The sequence below is a fragment of the Dendrobium catenatum genome, unplaced genomic scaffold (genome assembly GCF_001605985.2).
Source record: "Dendrobium catenatum unplaced genomic scaffold, ASM160598v2 fragScaff_scaffold_1595, whole genome shotgun sequence".
Taxonomy (NCBI): Eukaryota; Viridiplantae; Streptophyta; class Magnoliopsida; order Asparagales; family Orchidaceae; genus Dendrobium; species Dendrobium catenatum.
This window is the reverse complement of record NW_021320057.1, coordinates 193,156-213,367: the sequence shown is the minus strand read 5'-3', so window position 1 is coordinate 213,367 and position 20,212 is coordinate 193,156. Positions and strand designations below refer to the sequence as shown.

Genomic DNA, 20,212 nt, shown 5'->3' with positions numbered 1-20,212 from the left:
GAGCTATTACTTGTGTTCAATCACAAGGTGGATTGACCAAGTATTTTCCTATTTCGGTTGGGTTACATCAAGGATCAGCCTTAAGCCCATATCTTTTTGCTTTAGTCTTGGATGTTCTCACTAGACATTTGCAAGAGGATGTACCTTGGTGTATGTTTTTTGCTGATGATATTCTTCTTGTTGATAAGACTAGAGAGGGAGTTGAAGGTAAACTTGAATTATGGAGGTCAACCTTAGAGTCTAAAGGTTTTCGCTTGAGTAGATCTAAAACGGAATATATGGAGTGTAATTTTAGTAGTAATAGACCTAGTGAGGGGATTGTGACTTTGGGCGATCAAGTCATTAATAAGAGTACACGTTTTAGATATCTTGGATCTATTGTTCAGAGTGATGGTGAAATAGATGGGGATATTATCAGCAGAATTCAAGTTGGATGGTTGAAGTGGAGGAATGCATCGGGCTTGTTATGTGATAGAAATGTACCCCTCAAACTTAAGGGAAAATTCTATAAGATGGTAGTGAGGCCTGCAATGCTTTATGGTGCCGAATGTTGGCCTTTAAAAGAGAAGCATAATACTAAGTTAAGTGTGGCAGAGATGAGGATGCTCAGGTGGATGAGTGGCTTTACCCTTAGAGATAGGATACGAAATGAGCATATACGTGAAAAGGTTGGAGTAGCTCCAGTAGAAGATAAGATTAGAGAAAGTCTCCTTAGATGGTTTGGTCACATAAAACGGCGGCCTTGCGATGACCCGGTTAGGAGAGTAGAGGTATTAGATTTGACTTATGTTAAGAAAGGTAAGGGTAGACCTAAAAAGACTTGGTTAGAAAATATTAGGAATGACCTTGCTTTATTAGATTTAAACGAGAATTTGACTTTTAATAGGACACAATGGAGAAAAAGGATTCATGTAGCCGACCCCACGTAGTGGGATAAAGGCTTGATGTTGTTGTTGTTGTTGTTGTTGTTGTATAGATGTTGAATTTTTTTTTTATATAGATGTTGAATCTATTTACATAAATATAAGTATGAATTTTGTTGTGTATTTTCATATTTCAAAGCAATCAAATTAGGAAAAAATAAGCAAATAGGAATGAATTTCACCAAAGGATTTTTTAAATTATTGAAAACACTAATAGATTATCGTACAGAATATCACGAAACAATATCGATGTTATTGATGGATTGTTGGCAAATAATCTATCGATCTGATCATCTTATCAATATCATCGATATGGATTCTTCATTTTTCCCATCAACTTATTATGAACACGTACAAATCATTATATTACAATATTATTATACGATCTTATTTCTGAAGCTATACAAGCTTAGATTATGACTTCATTTGAGACAGATTTCTTATTACTTTTTAAAAAGGTTTTCTAGTAAACAAAAGTTTAGAACTAAAAATTTGTGTATTTACAAAGTTGGTTCAAAAAGTTATAAAAAAATTATCTCAAATGAAGTTTATAATCACGACTAATGATAATATCATTGATATTTGATGAATTGAGATAATAGACCTGTGTGATTCATAAATAAGAAATACATAATTTATATCAAAAAATTTATTTGACAAATACAAAATGCCCGACAATTGGAGCAATTTTTTTTAAATTGAATAGATATTAAAAATTTACACTAAAAACAAACATAGGGCATTATCATTAAGACGAGAACATTGTCATTTTTTAGTTATTTTAGTTTAATTTCATAGTTTTGATATTCAGTTCTTTTTATTATAAACATTTTACAATCCATTTTACAATAAAAAATGAATTAGTTGAGTTATTAATATTAAGTTTTCTATCTCACCTTTTGACAATAAAAAATAAGGGTTACTATTTACTATGAGGTTGCACGTAGCTCTTTTAGGTTATTGGTTGAGAATTTTAGCTATCAACTAAGACTTCATTTGGGACGGCTTTCTTTCTGCTTCAAAAAGCAGCTATCTAGTACAAAAATTAAAATTTTGTACTAGGAAGCTGCTTTAAGAAGCAACAAGAAAGTCGTCTCAAACGAAGCCTAAGAGGTATTAGGTTCGAATCTTATATATATAATGTGTATATGAATTTGTCTTATATAGCCTTAAAAAAAAAAAACCTTGACGTTACTTGTTTAACCTCTAAGCGTGGACTGAACGTTTTCCTAAACGAATGGAAAATTTTATTAAGGAGTTGCTGCTATTAAATTTGTCTAATGTAAATGAATTCAGAACAAAAATATATTAATTGAAGCATTCCAAAATTCTATTCTCTAAACGTCAATTCGTATTCTCTTTTCTTTTAATTAAATATTAAAAAAAATATTAAAACTCTTATATTTATTTACAGTACATTCATAATATTTCTGGAACTAAACAGCTGCAAAATACATGCCACACATGGTTCACATGCAGTACCAAACCCTTATCCTCATCGGAAAATAGCGGTTACAGTGTTCCATCGACTCCTTTTCGTCTTATCCGATGGCCCTGCTTCCAAAGCAGAAGAACTAAAACCATCCCTATCGTTTCATCAAAAGCTGCAACTGCGCTGCAGGAATACCATACCAGTTCCCTGCACTGCCACTTTGGAATTGCAGCTCCGGCTCCTCCCGAGCTTCCTATGCGTATCTTCACGATGTTCCTCCTCCTCCTCTTCTTCCTCCTCCCTCCCTTCACCTTCGCTTTCAAACACATCCACCCTCAGCTCCCCTGTCCTCGATCCCAACAGGTCGGAGCAGCGGCATACGGGGCATGAGCCGCGGGACAACAGCCACGCGTCGATGCACTGCGGGTGGAACACGTGGCCGCAGACCGGCATCAATTTCACCATCTCTCTCTCCTCGTACTCAGCGAGGCACACGGCGCAGCAATGAAATCCCTGACCCGAACCCGCACGAATCACCGGAAGAGCCGCCACAGTCTCCGGGCAAAGCGCATCAGCCGGCGGCGGCGGCCGCACGTACTGATTGCGCTGCGACACGGAGGGATGAGACGCGGTAGTGTCGGCGAACCGATGGCATGCGAAGAGGATGAAGGAGCCCAGGAGGAAGAGGACGAAAGCGGAGACGATGGTGGTGGGGACCATGGGCCAGTGGTCGGAGTGGTCGGGTTGTCCGGCTTGGAGGGGATAGGGATCGCCGACGAGTGGGTCCCGGTCGGCGAAGTCGGCGGACATTTGGGTGAGTTGAACTGCTGAGCTAGGTTGGTAACGGGAGATGAAAAGAGAAGTGATGACGCACACATCTGCGTTGGCACCTGAGATGAAAAAAATAATAATAAAAACGAACGCACACATAGCATCAATGTAATCTTACTAATCAAACTCATGGGCTGTTGTGGATGCTTTACCTTTGTAGGAAAAGAAGGGAAGGATGGTCAAAGTCCCCTCAATGAGATTCTATCATGACTTCTTATGTCTGGAAAGATTAGTCTCGAGTTTCTCTTGGCAAGCACTATACTATGTAAATGTATTAGGCATTAAATACTTAGATGATCCCACGGTTGTTTAATTTTGTTTGTGGGCAAGTTCGGTTGAAAACCCCCAATTCACTCTCGATTCCCCTTGAATAGCATTGCTTCTCAGGTGGAGCCTAATCAAGTGTGGGCCAGGAGGTTTCTGACGTGAGTGCCTCTTTTAGGTCTCCCGAGTATTAGTCACGTCGTCAAGCGCCTTTTCGGAAATAACAACAGGTAAACAAAATAAAGTCCACCTTTAAAGATCTCAACGAAACATAAATGCACAAAATCGAGCAGTTATTGAGAATATTTGCAGTGAGTATTAGAATATTATATTCTAATAAGCTTTTACCTCCCCCCTATATAAGTATAATATTTGATTTGTTTAGTGCATAATTCAAAGATTATTTATGATGTTGGAGTATATGGTGATGAGATTTGCTCAATCATTGGAGCCCAAGTGGAGAAGCAAGGGGGAACCAAATAAGGAGAAATTATTTTATGCGGAATGGTCCAGAGGTGAATAAGAACGTGCCATGTCACCCAGTACTGAGCGGTACACAACAGTGGTAAAAAAAAAAATGACGTGGTACATTCTTATTCGTTCCTAGGCCGTTCGATGGACGCACATAATAAATTCTCTCAAATAAGGGCCTATGATAAGAAACCAATTGAAGACTTTTAATAAGAATTCATATTTTTTAATATGTTTTATGCTTATTATAAAATATTTGTGTGTTTAATTTTGATATTTTGGATAATAATACAAAAATTTGAAGATTTAAATTCAAAATTTTAAAATTTTCAAAATTTCAAAAATTGAATTATGAAAGGATTACATCACTAAAAAAAGGTTATTATAGTATTAGTTTTAGACTTTTCCAGCCGTTTTAATCATCACTAAATTGTTTTCCTTTGATGTTGGAAATCAAAATCTAACCAAATTTGGGGGAAGTTACGAGAAAATATTTTATTTACATAAAAATTTTGAAAGTCTGAGTTGTTTTCTTATGAGTGGCATAATAGTTATTTTTTTATTGCATATAAAACTACTATTTATATTTCTACCATCACGTACAACCTAGCATAAAAGTTATATCTCTTTACTAATTAAACCAATCTTACTTCCATTGCTCTTATTGGTCCCTATACAATATTATGCAATTTTGACTTTAAATAAAATTTTGAAATAATGAATTACTTATAGCTTGTTGCACATAACAAATGCTTATTAAAAGCTAAATTATGAATTTATATTAAATGAACCTAAATCAAATTGTACATATTGCATACAAAACCTAAATCTAAAGAACCTAGCATTGCACATATTGCATACAAAATCTAGCATTGCATATATTGCATACAAAACCTAAATCTATTGAACATAAATCAAATGTTGAAACCTCATCCATTGTTCTTAGTGTGGGGTCTAATGCCTAATTGAAACCTCATCTAGCGAGTTACAACAGACCTACTTACCATCATCTACAAAATTGACTACTCCTATAGCTAGGGCAGAGGGAAAGGAATAAGAGCAAGGAAGAATGACAAGAAAGAAGAGGAGTTCACCTACGACTAAGGAGATAGAGATGAAGGTTGGTGTCAGTTAGAGTTGTAGCGACGATAAGGCATTCTCTGAACAGAATGAAATGAAGCAGACACGTTGAAATGAGGAAGGAGCGAACGGGTCGGGTGAAGTAGGACACATACTGGCAGATTAGTAACTTAAAATCGGCGTAAAGTCACCAGTAACTGTGTTGTACATATAAATTTTGGCAGCATTGTCGACGGCCAAATTACCGTTGATATAACAGTCTCTTATTACCAGCGGTCATGCCGCCAGCAATTCTGGCGATCATTTGGCCGCCGGAAATGTCGTCAGCATTTGATGAATTTTCTATAGTGATTGTACAATTCTCCTCTCTCACCTTCTCCTTAGCTCTCTTCACTCCTTACACCGTTCTTCTACAGAATTGACAAAATGACATACATTAACAATCTCAAGGGACACAACCCTTTAAGTTTAACATGAAAAACAAGAAAAAAAAATTATCACGTCTCGGAGCACAACGGAGATGGGGTTTGGGGCATTGAAGTGCTCCACTCTTTGTCTCTCATTTGATCTGTAGCAAAGTAGCGTTGCATCCTACAATGTTATAACGCTTTGCCCTCTATCTCCAACCAGTGACCGCAACGCCATAACGTACGAGTATACAATGCTACAACTAGGGGTGTCAATTTCGGGTCATGGGTCGGGTTCGGGTCGAACCCGGAACTGACCCCGGTTCAAACGGGTCGACCTTAACTGATCTGGGTAGATGTTTTGAAATTGGGTTGGGTCCAACCTGGATTTTTCGGGTCGGGTCCAACCCAGATTTTCTTTGTCAGGTCCCAGTCGAATTTTCGTGTCATGCCAAATATTGACACCCCTAGCTACAGCTAGCTTGATTGGCATAATTGAGTTCTAAGTCAATATTAATACAACCTAATTAATCGACACAATCATATTCCACACATAACTAACACCATATTAATAAACTTTGTGTTAAATGATGAATTGATGATATATCACATTTTGTTTCATTAGAAATGCAAATATTATGATTTAAATCAAGAATATATTGAGCATATATTGAGGAATAATATATTACTATTTATCAAAATTTTATGAATATTCATGCAAAAAATGTATATATTTTCAAAATTTCTACATGAACAAACTATTTTGAGTATTTTCATAACTTCCACAACATCTGATTATATTAGAATTTTCACAATCAAAAGAAGTTACTATATATAAATGTTGATCTACATCAATATCAATTGACATACATACACTTGATAATTTGTCATTAAATTTGAATCGAACAAATAAAGTATTATACTATTTAATTACTATATATTTGTGCTGAAGAAGCTTGCTTCAATAAGCTTTAGAAAATTATTAGAGCATCAGTAGATGAGAATTTTTACTTCTATAATAAGCTAATAATTCTTTCTATAAACTAACTACTTTTATACAAAAAGTTTAAAAAATAGAATGATGACATATATTTACAAACATAATATTTGAACTATCTATTCCTATTTTTTACTTAGCTATGTAACGCTCATATATGCAAAAATGTCTCAGTGTATGCTGCTACCCTCTTATCTTGAATTTCCCATTGTTCCACTGACCATTAATTATTTGAGTCCAAATTGTTATTACATTTAATATTACTCATTCATTTTTCAAATTCATTAATTCATTTTCTAGAATAAATGCATCTTTTAAAATTACTTAGAAATGAAGGATATGTTCTGATAATATGTGATAACCTCTTTAATGCATGAATAATATGCTACGGATAAAGTTTGTGATTTGATGATTTGATATCACTTTAATAACTGTTGCAAGTTGAGACATTTATGACCATAGAGTGAAAATATTTTGCATCTTAGCGATGTACGAAAACTTATTATACAAAAATATGATGAATAAAATCACCTGAGTTTTTATGTGAAAAATTTTGAAAAGGGAAAAAACCACAGGGTCTTGTCAAGTTGAAATGATTATATTAATGTTTGAATAGATTACAAAGGTTGATCCGTCCCTCAACTTAAGGGCTGTGAGAATACAACATATTGGAAAATTTGTCGAACTTCAAAAAGGTACTCTTTATCTTGATTGAATGACAAATATTAAAGATCTGGTGGCGATAGTCAATAGAATGTCCAGCAAAGGTCTGGCGATAGTTGGAGATATGGTGATAAGCAGCAGACAGGCAGAAGTCTGGCTATGTTTGGAGATCCTCAGTTAGTTAACAAGTTGCCGAAAGTTCATCGACGATCGTTGATCGGGAAGAGATTGGGTAGTGACCAATGAACAAGTAGAAGTCTGGCGACGATCGATGGTTGGGAAGAGATCTGGCGGCTGGTGGTGTTGACTAGAGAGTACGAGAGAGCTACTTAGTTTTCTTCTATCTTTTCCCCCCTCATGTGAAGAATGTGTATCTATTTGTAGTTTTTTTTAGTGTCATGTCTAGTAAATATTAAGAAGATTTATGGCAAAGTTTGGAGTGTTCCATTAGATGGATGATATCAATTCCCTCGATCATGAAACATTTTTCAAGCATTTATATGCCACAACAATGTTGGAATTAAGCGATCTTGGGCTCATTAATTTGTCTCGTCAAGTCGCTTGATTCGGCTATAAGCATGTCATATTCGGATATTAATTGGTCATCCAAATACTGCTCTCAAGCTTTAATGTAGGCTTTGGTCCTTTGAGTTAGGCTCAAGGCTCATATTGAACTGAATTTGATGCCATTGGGTTCATCTTTTTGAGATGTTCAATTTGAATATATATTTGCCGAAATCTGGGTTTGGATGACCCCAAATTTAATTTTGGAAGCTTTTGACTCATATTTGCATCGAGATTTGTGTCTGTTTAAGATATTTTTTTAAGTACATATCAATATTAAATATATAATTATTAGCTCCTTATTCAAAGCCTCCTTAAATATTTCAAATAACCAAACAAATTGTGATATAGTCTCATCATTTAAAGCGTAGTAGAATAAATATTTGATGTTGTTGTTGTATATAAAATGTAGCTCTAAAGATTAGTGCTTTATTAATGATTTTCTCCAAAATTTGGTGTTAATTAGAGCATATACTTAATTATTTTTTATTCCATGACTTCTCAGAGACGGATCCGATCAAAGGCAAGACACGTTACCTGTGCCGCAAGAGTCGGTTTACCGGACCGAAGCACATGGCGTCAGCTGCAGTTTTAAAGTGGGCTAGGCCTTCAATTTTAGCCCAACTTTGTTTGAAGCATTTAAAGATTATGTTTGTGACATGTGATGAATTTGTTTTATAATTGATCTAAATATTAAAAAAAAATTTGAGATATTTCAATATAATGTAAAATAAAATTTTGAATTTAAAATATTTTTTGTGTTTCATTATTTATAAAAAATTAAGAAGTTAATTTTTTTATATTTGATCATTTCTATAAAGTACAACCAATACTTAAAATTCAAAAAAGGTTAACAATAATAGTGGTTGGGCACAAAAATAGTTGACGATCAATTAATGGTGGCGAACAGTCAATGGTAGCAGACATCAATAGCCGGTGGCAATATTGATGGTAGTGCAGGGAGGCAGTGGCGAATGCAGTCGGCTATGGTGGGTGAAGAAGGATGATGATGGTGAAGATTCATAGTTTTAATATATTTAAAAATTAATTAAGCAAATTTCAAATTATTGAAAATAAACTTAGTAGAATATTTCAAATACTAATGATAACAAATAGTTTAGTAAGATTGTTGAATATCAACATCATTATAATTTAAATAGCTGTTAAGAGTTGATAAAAATTATTATATTCGTGCTAGAATAAGGCTGTTGCCTACAAATATTTCATCATATTATTAGCTCTCTAAATATTAAAATTTGATCTAAAATCATATAGATGGGAGACAACTTTGACATTATAGCCTAAAGGTCAAAGAGGTGTTATTGTCAATCCCATGAAAGATCCTCATGTAATAGATCCATGAAGGAGAATATTATAAAAAATTGCACATATTAATTTCTTTTTTGTCTATAATTTTGCACACTTTGCCCTATTTGGATTGGTCAAGTCTCCAATGTGAGATAATCATGCTAGTGGAGATCCTTCCCATAAGATAACAAATAAGAAAATTATATAATTTAATTATTTTATAAGCTACACTATTGAATATTAAATTTATTTATTTACAAGAGTAAGGTGATTAGTTTTAAGGTGCTGTAAAGCTACGACAGATTAATAATTTTAGTAATAAAAATTAACTTCCAATCAGAAAATAAAAAAAAAGTATTCAAATGGAATTATAATTGTTTTTTTTTGGGAATTTTTGGGCCTTAGGCCGTATATTAATGAAAAGAGGTTACAAAAATATCAAAACCCTCAAAAACAAGGGAGAGCAACAAAAATTACATGGAAATCATATAAACCCAAAAAAGATGGGGCAAACAAAAATTACCAGACTCATGATAAAAGGAACTAGCAACTTAAGCATGAAGCTTAGCAGACGGTCATAGAGACCAATCAATCCACAAAACCACTCTTCCCTGGTTTCCTGATTCCACCAGCAAGCTAAAGAGAAGTTAGAACATGGCAGCAGCTGAAATAAACATAAAAGAGCAGGGCCCCCAAAGAAAAAATTTCCTGGCTACCTAAAATAACGAATACCAGCAGACGAAAGAGTATCGAGTACACCTTATGGAATTATAATTGTATCCATATGAAAACAACATAAAGTGAAAGCACTAAAAAAGAAAGAAAGAAGAACCCCCTTAGCTAGCACTATAAGGACCCGCAAGTAATTGTATCGAGTACCCAAAAAGGAAATAAGGAACCTCTCCTCAGAGGAAGGAATACCAAAGAAAAGTTTGTAACAGCCCATGCAAAAAATTTGTGGCACTCAATGCAAAAAATAGAGGGTGCCAGGCCCGAACAGTAGCAATTCTTGTGCTTGTTGGCAAAACAAAGACTAGAAAGAATCTTAAATTTTTTTTTTTGTATTATTATAAATCTGCAATAAGGAGCATACATGACAAATTGTGGCATTCAGAGAGAGAGGACATTGCGGCCCTGACTGTTGGAGAGATTCACTTATTCAGTAATGTTTTTTCATTTCATTTCCAATGCTTAAAAAAAAAGCACATAATTCCTTATAATTTAATAATTTAGCATATCACTTCATTTTTTTTTGTCAATATCCTAGAAGGTAAAGTGGGCATTTGACATTTCATTCATATCGCAAGAGCAATTGATAAGTGGCCATAAAATTCATTTGATTCAGTTCAAATTTGATTTAAATTGTATTTTCACAAGATTATAATCAAGAGAGTCAAGAAGGCAACAATAACGAGGATGACTAAATCAAAGACGACTTGGACTTAAATAAAAAACTTATAAGCATAATTTTAAAAAACTTATAAGCATAATTTAAAAAACTATTAAGATATTTTATAATTTAAAGATCGCTTAAATTTTGCGTGATTATAATCAAAATGATTATCTTATTTAGATAAATTCTATAAGTATAAGATTATTTAGTTTAAATTTTTTTTTGTTCCACTATAAAAATCAATATCAACCTTGTTATGTATTAATTTTTAGGGGAGTGCATCCTTCCATCCACAAAATGATAGCTTAACAAAGATAGCGAGCAATGTTACTGTGCACTTGTTGTGGGGATTCACTTGTACATATTATTGCGTCCTGAAATATTCGCGGCTGTAGCGAAATATAAAGTTTAACGTCTTAGCTTTATACAAAGATCCAACACACATACATAAAAAGAGATAGGGTAAGATTTATTTAGAGGTGAAAATACACATCATCAAGTCATATGAGCATCACAAGTGTGGACATATTCGACATTCCGTAGAGAAGAAGTTAAACAAAAGGTCTTACGTGCATGGTTCCACATTAGTAAGTATATATTAAAGGGGGAGAGATGAAAAATCAAAGTAATCTGATATGGACTATTCAAGATTCTGAAGAAGAACGGGACAACAAGTATCATTTGGCTTTAACCACCATTAATACTCTCATAGTCTTGGGAGAGTCTATTTGTTGTGTGCCTCTTTTGTAAGAATTATAAGATAATGATGAATAATCTCTTAGGAAATTCAAGAATGTTTGTGTGTGTGTGTGTGAGAGAGAGAGAGAGAGAGAGAGAAAGACAGAGAGAGACTATCTTGAGTTAGAAAGCTAAAGAATGAGAGGATTTAAGAAATTTTATTTGTCTTCGTATTTATAGTCCTATTAATAAAATTTGTGTGTTTATTGCTCGAAAAATAAGAATTTAAATTATCCTGCCACACTTTGTTAATTCATACATAATGTGTCTATTTGATCTTTCTTCGCTATCTTAACAATTCTAATTAATGATGTGAAATTCAACATCTCACTTTAACATTATTATGAATTACACAAACATATTATTCACTAACAACAAGTATCATTAACATGTACTCGAAAAATTAAATGATGTTAATCTTACTTACATCTAATATTCATCATTTTTTGTTATAATAAAATATCACTACACGAGATAGAAAAGAACTGACCAGTGAAAAATTTTATTGAATTTATAGCAGTTTTTTTTCTTCTTCCAAATTTTCGTCTGTTTCAAGTGGTAGAATTTTTTATGGGACATTACATTAAAAAAATTAACATATCTAAATCGAATCAAACTCCCTCTTCACATTTCTTTCCTTTCTTCTCAGTTCTCACCTTACAAACCACCATCCCTCTACATTTCCGGCCTTCTATTCTCGTTATATATTCAGCCCAATTTACTCTTATCTCTTTAGATCTAAAGAATGAGCGCATCCTCAACATCCTACATATTTCACATTTAATCCATCGTTTTCTCTAATCTTTTATATCTATGTTTTTTTTTGTAGTTAGATATATTTTTTTGGTCAAATCTCTTTATTTTTGTTCTATGCATTTTTTTTCTTAGATTTATATATATTTTTTGAGTTAGAACATTTTGTTTTTGTTAAGATCTATATTTTTTTGCTTATATATATATATATATATCAACCTAGATTTTATTTTTGTTGTTTTTTTTTTCTTTAGATAGCTAGATCCGAAAAATATTTGTATTTTGAATGCAATTAGTATTCTTTTGGTAAAAATAATTTTTGCAAGTAATCTTAGAAATTTATTTTTTAATAAAAATTATCTAGATTTTATTTTTTAATTAAAAATAATCATAATTTTTTTTATATGATAATGTTTTATGTTTGTAATTAATTTGGGTTTATGCATTTATTTAGATTTCATAAGAAAAGTAAATGAACTTAATTACTAGTTCCTTAATAAATTCATATGATTCTATGTCATAAAATAATTAATTAGCATGTTGATTTGTTAATATAAGTCAATTGTAAAGAATGGTTAATTAATTACAATAAAAGAACATCTAAAGTCAACAATCATGAATGTGCAATTGACTATTACTTGGATGAAAATGTGTTGAGTACTGGTTTAGGTTTTAGATTAGGTTGTTCCTAGTGTCCATTGTATCCTCCTAGTATTATAAATAGAAAGGTGTGGTGTAATGTAATAAAAAGCCCCTTGTATGCCCATTGAATAAAGGAGTTGATTGATGTAGTTCTCACTCCCTCTCCGTCTCTCTCTCTCATTCAAGATCAAGAAGAAGAACAACTTCCTCTTCTAATCCAAGTTTTGTTCTAACAAAATGATTAAAGGATGAATTTCTTAATAGATTATAAATTTGTTGTCCACCCAATTCAAAACTATTTCATTTTAACTTTTCATGTAAAATATTTTTGTGCTCATTGTGTGCCCAACTTTCACTCTATATATATGCATGTATGATTTTCTTATAAACTGAGTCTTAACTGTAAATCGTTATGCCCATAAATTTTCCAACAAATAACTTGTATTATATTTTAAATTTAGAAATAAACTATAGTTTTGAAGAAGAGAGTTTTTATTATTAATACTAAATATAATTTCAATATATAGTCCAAGCTCCTTATATCTTATAATCTCATGATTTTATTTATCCCACATAAATTTCTTGTCATTTTCATATTCTCACTGTGTCAATGCATCACAACTTGTACTCCTTGCTTTTTTTTTTCTTGATTTTTTTCCTTTTTGGTATTTTTCATAAAACTTTTCTCATTAATCTTTTGTTTCCCTCCCAATCTCATTGTTTTTTTTTTTTTTTTTTTTTTTTTTTCTCATTAATCTTTTGTTTCCCTCCCAATCTCATTGTTTTTTTTTTTTTTTTTTTTTTTTTTTTTTTTCATTTGTTTTCTTCTTATTACTCCTCTCCCTTTCCTAACTATTATTAAAGTTATCTTTTTCATGATTTGAAGTTCAAATATTTGAATTATACAAAAACAATTTGTCAATAAACCTAAATGTAATATTACATACATGACCTTTCCTTAAAACTCATATCTATTAGTGAGGGAAGTGACCTCCCCCAATATCATTTCTCTTGCAAATTTATACTTAAACCTTTGATTAAGCTAAGTAACTTTATTTTTGCTCTCTTTCAGTTGGCAACTTTCTCTGGCTGAGATAAGAAGCAGCTCATGTATTAAGGTTTTCTCACCTCAAAAACTGTCCACCAAATAAACTGAACACAATAGCAGGACTTAACTATCAAGGAGTTATAATACTAAAACTGTAAATGATAATTATGATAAAGTCAGCAGTTTTTGTTCTGGACTCTTCTACTTAGAACAGAAACAAATGACGATGAAACGAAGAATATATTATAACGCTTTGTGGCTAAAAAGCTGCGTTTAAAACCTTCCAATTTTAAATGTTTATAACGTACGTTTGTAAAGCGAGTTGATCGCTTGCGTTGCCTTTTAGGGGTATAGTTTGCCACATGCCATGATACTTGCATGAAAACTCTCGTTTATAAAATCCATTAATGAAAGCATTTCCTTATTATGAAGGCCACGTTGTGACTTAAATTTAGATTTTGATTCGGACAGCTTTCTTATTATTTTCTAAAATAATTTTTAGTACAAAAATTTTGAATTAAAAAGTTTTTTACTAAAAAATTATTATTATTATTATTTTTTGGGAAAAGCGAGGGCATAGCCCATTTTATTGATTACATCAGGTCTTACAGATACAAAAAAAGAAACTTAAACAGTTTTAACTTAACAATACGGAATAACAAAATTAAAATACTACAGACAGTTACAACAAAATTCTGAAAATAAAACAGATACAATAGATGATAACAATTGAACTATAACCAGATGATAGATGAATTGCTCAGACAGAAAGTCTGTTGGATGGGTGGGACTCAGAAAAAGATTTGTTACATGAAACAATTACTCTTTTCTTCTTTGGTTGCCCTTGAGCCGTCCAGTTTAAAAAGTAGTAAGAAAGCCGACCCAAATGAAGCATTAGTTTATGCCAAAAAAATCCGAAGTTAACATCAAGAAGACAATAGCTGCTGGTACTAAAAAATAGGGAACTAATTAGTGGCCAGCATCTTTCCTTCACCTAATTTATTTTTGTTGATGTAAGACTTGTTTAGCATTGTTAATTGCCATTCAATCACATCTTGAGTTGAGCCAAATATGATTATAAGTTGTCTCCATCTGATCCATAGATGACTTCTTAACTTCGATTAGAGCTAAGAAATGATCTTATTAAGATTAATTTTTAATCTACTAAGATAAATTATATATATATTGAAATCTTTATATATGCATTAAGAGGTATGTGTACATACTCCCCAAGTTGTTGTGATAGCCCAATTTAATCCAAGCATGAATCGATTCAAGTTCATGTTGGATTTGACTTGGTTCATTAGTCTAATCATTAATTTCGATCCAAGCTGGTTCAAAGTTGAAAGTGTATCAAATTGTTTATCTTCGAGCTAAAGTTGAAACTCTTAACTATGTTCAAATTCTTAATTATTTTGTTATGGCATATCTTCATAATATTAGATCATGGCGGAGAAATGTAGGGAGATTATAGAGGTCATTGAAAGTGGTTAGATTAGTTAAACCCTTGAAATGAAGATGACATAACCTAAAGGCGGCGATGAAGCAACACCTGAAAATTGTAAAGGCTACTAAAGATGATTAGATTGTCCCTCCAAATAATAATAATAATAATAATAATAATAATAAAAGATTAGATTGTCCCTCCCTTATCTTTGAAAGTGATCTAATGATCCCACCCTTAGGCCAATTTAAGCAACTAGTTTAATGAGTTTATAAATATAGCCTAATGGTAATCGCAATAGACTATGTCTATGATTATCAAAAGAATAGTGTCATTTTGGAAGCTCTCAACACTAAATGTCCAAACGAGTCGATGTGACAAAATTTTGAAAATCGAATACATCAAAATCATTATGATCTTTTTAATATTGATACGTCACCAAAAATCATCTTGATCAAGCACAAATCTCGATGCAAATATAAGATTGAGGTTTCAAAATTCAAATGGGGACCGTCTAATCTCCAAATCCAGCAAACTTTTAGTCAAATTGAACATCTCATGGAGCGGAATCCAACAACAACAAATTTGATTTAATCCGAGCACAAATGAGCCCAAATCAAGGGTTCAAAGCATATTTGGATGTCTCAATGCATTAATTGGATAACCAAATGATCGTTAAATATGACATGTTTATAGTCAAATCGAGTGACTCAACGAGAAAAGTTCAAGGAGCCCAAGATCTTCTAATTCTAATATCATTAAGACATTCAAATGACCAATAAATGGACCACGATCAAGGGGATCAATATCTGACGTCCATTCAAACCACTACTATTTTGACTTTCATCATCTCCATATTTACAAGCCATACCACTCTAAAAAAAAATTATAAATAGGCCAACATTCTTCACATGAAGGGGGGAAGAAAGTAGGGAAAGAAGAGAAGAATTTAGAAGCTTCCTTACTGCTGACCACCGCCGGACTTCCGCTTGTTCGTCGACCACCGTCGAACTTCCGCCAGTTTGTCGACCACCGCCGAGCTTCCGCCTGTTCGTTGACCACCTTCGGACACACTTCTTTCTTATTATAAATATAAATCAATTTTAGACATCTTACAAAAATTTATAACATATGTATATATTATATGAGAGGTATTTTGGCCCCATTTTTTTTAAAAAATATTAAATCTACATGAACATAAATCATTTATCAATGTTATCATTTTCAAAATTTTTATCTAAGAGCAACTATTAAGAATTATTATAACTAGAAAACTTTTAACTCTTCATGCATTACATGATATTACTTTATTTTGTAATTGTATCATAGATATAAAACCTCTATCTTTTTGTTTTATTTGTGCAGTAAGTGAGATATATTTTTTTAATGTTAAATTATAAAATTTAAAATATTTAACTGTAATTCACAGTATTTTTTGAGAAAAAAAAATTAAAAGTTTTTAGAATTTTTTTTTTAATTTTAACAATTAAATTATCAGTCCTTTATAGCAAAAATGATTGCTCAATTTTCTAACTCAGTAGGCGAAGCCTTCCTACTACACGTTTTACTAATTTAGGCTCGCAGTTACAGATAACGAAACTGACAACCAAAAAGACTAAAATTATGACGCAAGCCCGAAGACCAAACATCAGAAGAGGTAAATTCTGTAAAAGAAAATATGACGCCGAACCTATGCCCTCACGAGCCTGTTTACTGACACCTGTCGAATTTCGCTAAGTTTCGCAAATATCGTCATCGGATCGCTCGCCCTGCCGGCCCAGCGGCTTTAAAGTCAGCCGAGCCATTCCAGGAATTACCAAGGTTAAAAATGTCCAATAGAGCCGGCGGCATCCTAGCCACTCACCGTCACGCCATATCATATTAGACCACCTCATCCACGTGTGCCCACCATGGCCCCACTCGTCCACCGCTGCGTCGTTCCCAACTGCATGGCAATATGACATCGAAAAATTTTAAGCAAATGTCAAAAAAATAAAACGAGAGAAATTAATAAAGAAAATAATTAATGAATGTTTCTACCATTTCTATTTTGAGTTGTGCTGATGGGGACCAAAAAATAAATAAATGAATTGAATTTTCAATCCAAATTAGTAAAATCTCAGGCTTATTTACAACTAATAACTTTCAGGTTTATTCATGATATTATGAATAATTTATTTATTTACTGAATCAAAATATTTCATAAATAAGATTAAATAAATAGCATGTTGAAAAAATATGCTTGAAATTTATTACTTTTAAATATAATATCATAATTTGAAGTATTTTGATTTACATAAAAATAAATAAATATTAAATGATAGCTTTGTTAGTTTCACAAGAAATCAATTTAATATTACATTACATTAAATTCAAATTAGATAAAATAGGTAAAGGATTTCGCAATCGAAATTTGGTTAGATCCTAAATAAATTATTTTCCTATTTAATATCATGACATTACTGTGATGACGTGGCACCTAACAGACGATTCGGGTCCCACGAAGATTGATATATTGTTGACACGAGTCCTGTGGAAAATAGGCGGTACACGGAACCTAGCAGCGGATCCAGAGGCGACCATGCGTAAGCAAGCGGTCGAGCCTACGAAGAGACGCAAAGAACAGCCCAAAAGGAAGCGTACGCCGAGCGCCCCAAAAAACCCAAACCGGCCTGGCACATCGGACGGTTCATAAGCCCACGCAGCAACTCTAATCAATCACAGACGTCGGCTTCCCAACCTGGGGTTCTCGCCTACACCATACCTTCCTTCCTTGTGCGCAATGTTGTATCCGCCCCCTTCTACACCAAGCGAGGAAGGGGGCGTTGTTTCTCGTTGGGTTCTAAGTTTGCAGAGCTCTCCTTTTTCTCCTACATTTCAATCGACCGTTTTTGCCGGCATTGCCCGATCCACGCCGGCGAAATCTCCGGAGGGATGACGATGAGGCGGGTGGCGGCATCGCTGGTGCCGCCGTGGCTCGAACCCCTTCTCACGACCCCCTTCTTTTCAATTTGCTCAGCCCATGTGGAAGCCGCCCGCAACGAACGCAACATGTTCTGCCTCGACTGTGGCGGCGCTGAGTCCGGCGCATTCTGCCTCTATTGCCGATCGGAGCTCCATGCCGGCCATCGTGTGATTCAGGTCAGCCGAAGCTACATTCTATTGGATCTGTGCAATTCGTTTTGTCTCTTTTTTATGTGTCTATTAAACGGAAGGAAATGTTGCCGGCGGCGGCGGCTAATGTGGCGGCGGAGAGCAGATACGGCGGTCGTCGTACCACGATGTGGTTCGTGTGGCGGAGATCCAGAAGGTTCTGGATATTGGCGGAGTGCAGACGTATGTGATCAACAGCGCCAGAGTGCTCTTCCTCAACGAGCGGCCCCAGCCACGTGCTAGCGGCAAGGGCGCCTCCCCCCACACGTGCGAGATCTGCGCCCGATCCCTCCTCGACCCCTTCCGCTTCTGCTCCCTAGGCTGCAAGGTCCTTGACTTTCCTTCCTCTTTTTTTTTTTCTCAACCCAATGCGACCTTTCTTTACTGATGATTCTTCTCTTTGTGTTGCAGTTGGTGGGAATTAAGCGGAATGGGGACGCGACCTTCGTGCCGCCGCCGGATGAGGAAGACGACAAGCCAGCTGCCAGCGCCGCCGGAGGAGGCGGTCGGCGATGGGAAGATGCGGCGGAGGAAGAGCAGAACAAGACGGTTCGGTCACGCGACTTCCGCTCGGCCACGCTTCCTAACTCCCGGAGGCGAAAGGGCATACCTCGCCGCGCCCCGTTCTCTTCGTAACAGAATTTACCAAAATACCCTTCTATTTTCTCTCTCCATCTCTAATGCGCTTTGTCGACGGCGACGGCAATGGCGGCAGGGGAAAAAAGAAAACAAACCAGCGAAGCAAAAGAGATTAAAAAAAAAAAAAAAAGCTTACTTCCGGTATACTGTAGTGGTGGTTCCGGATTCGGAATCCGTGATTGCTGTGAGAAATTTTTATAATGTGCCCTAAAAATAAAGTTCGACTCAACACCCTGTTTTAAATTTATTTTAAATAGCAGTGGTAATAAAAGTTGGCACAATTTATTACATTTTTATTTATAATGCTTTTTACGTTTTGTTTTCCCGTTTAATGGAAATAAATTAGAGTTAGCTCCACGTAGGCGAAGCCCACCATCACATGGATGGCTAATGCGTTTTACCGAGTTGTACCGAGTTTTTCTGGGAAAAACTCGGTACAACTTTGGTATAACTCGGTATTGGGTCTTCAAATGATGGTATTCTTCGTTATTGTTTGGTATTGCTCAGTATTTGCTCAGTACAACTCATTTTTTGGCGGGAATTTGCCTCCGACCGGACATTCCTCTATGTCCGGTCGGAGGACGTAATAATTGTTCCTTAAGCTGATTAGCTCCCTCCTATTTAGTCAGTCTAGTATTGTTGTCAATTCTTCTTGAAACCTCGATCAAGTCTAGCAATTCTGAAGCTGAAAGTAAAAAAAGAAAAAGAATGGTAATATTTTCGAGCAATGATAAATAAAAAAAGTAGTGATGATGGAGAGAGTGAGGGAGGTGGTAATAACAATCCTAATAATAACATTTGTGGTATGCCTACTCGTTATGACAAACACGAGCACAAATGCTATATTAAAAACTTAGGCTAATGACTGATATAGACTCGGGAGCATCCCTAGTGATAAGTTAGAAGACGAATGTTACGAATAACCTGAAGAAGACGGTTGTGATATGTCTTGGGCAATGATTGTGATAAGCACAAAGGTAATATATGTTATAAAATAAAGATAGTTATTACACAAGTCTAGAGGAAGTGAAAATAAAAAGTTTGAATATGTTGACACCTAAAAAAAAAATGGAGATAGTGACTATAATAAGCCTGAGAACAATATTACCCAAATTACTAAGAAAATTACGAGCAATGAGTACTCAATGATGTACATTGATAGCATATGTGACGGGCAATAATTTTATAGCAAATACATTTTTTCACATAATGCATTATTGAATGATGGCTATAATGAGCAACCATCATCAATGTTGTATTTTAGTCAAAATAATGAGAGGTGTAATGCCCTTAGCAGCTGAAATCATGTCCATAATTAATGACTGAAATAGAAATCCTTATCAACAAGCATCACAAACCATATAAATTATCAATAAGTAATAACACATTGTTAGTAAGCATCATTAACATCTTTATTAATTAATGGTTATAAGTATTTTACTAGTAAGTAGTATATGATCAA

General features: G+C 34.2%; 2 protein-coding genes across 2 annotated transcripts; one reads left to right on the top strand and one right to left on the bottom strand.

Moving 5' to 3' along the window:
- Nucleotides 1-2,287: 2,287 nt before the first annotated feature.
- On the bottom strand, nucleotides 2,288-3,526 carry LOC110099974 (RING-H2 finger protein ATL57). Its single transcript, XM_020827320.2, has 2 exons — nucleotides 3,339-3,526; nucleotides 2,288-3,245 (listed from the first exon to the last, which is right to left on the bottom strand). The coding sequence occupies exon 2, from the start codon at nucleotides 3,163-3,165 to the stop codon at nucleotides 2,521-2,523; it is 645 nt and encodes a 214-aa protein (XP_020682979.1). The 5' UTR covers nucleotides 3,166-3,245; nucleotides 3,339-3,526; the 3' UTR covers nucleotides 2,288-2,520.
- A 14,210-nt stretch (nucleotides 3,527-17,736) lies between these two features.
- Nucleotides 17,737-19,038, top strand: LOC110099973. The gene is made up of 3 exons (XM_020827319.2): nucleotides 17,737-18,099; nucleotides 18,218-18,439; nucleotides 18,523-19,038. The coding sequence occupies exons 1-3, from the start codon at nucleotides 17,893-17,895 to the stop codon at nucleotides 18,745-18,747; spliced, it is 654 nt and encodes a 217-aa protein (XP_020682978.1). The 5' UTR covers nucleotides 17,737-17,892; the 3' UTR covers nucleotides 18,748-19,038.
- The last annotated feature ends 1,174 nt before the right edge of the window (nucleotides 19,039-20,212 follow it).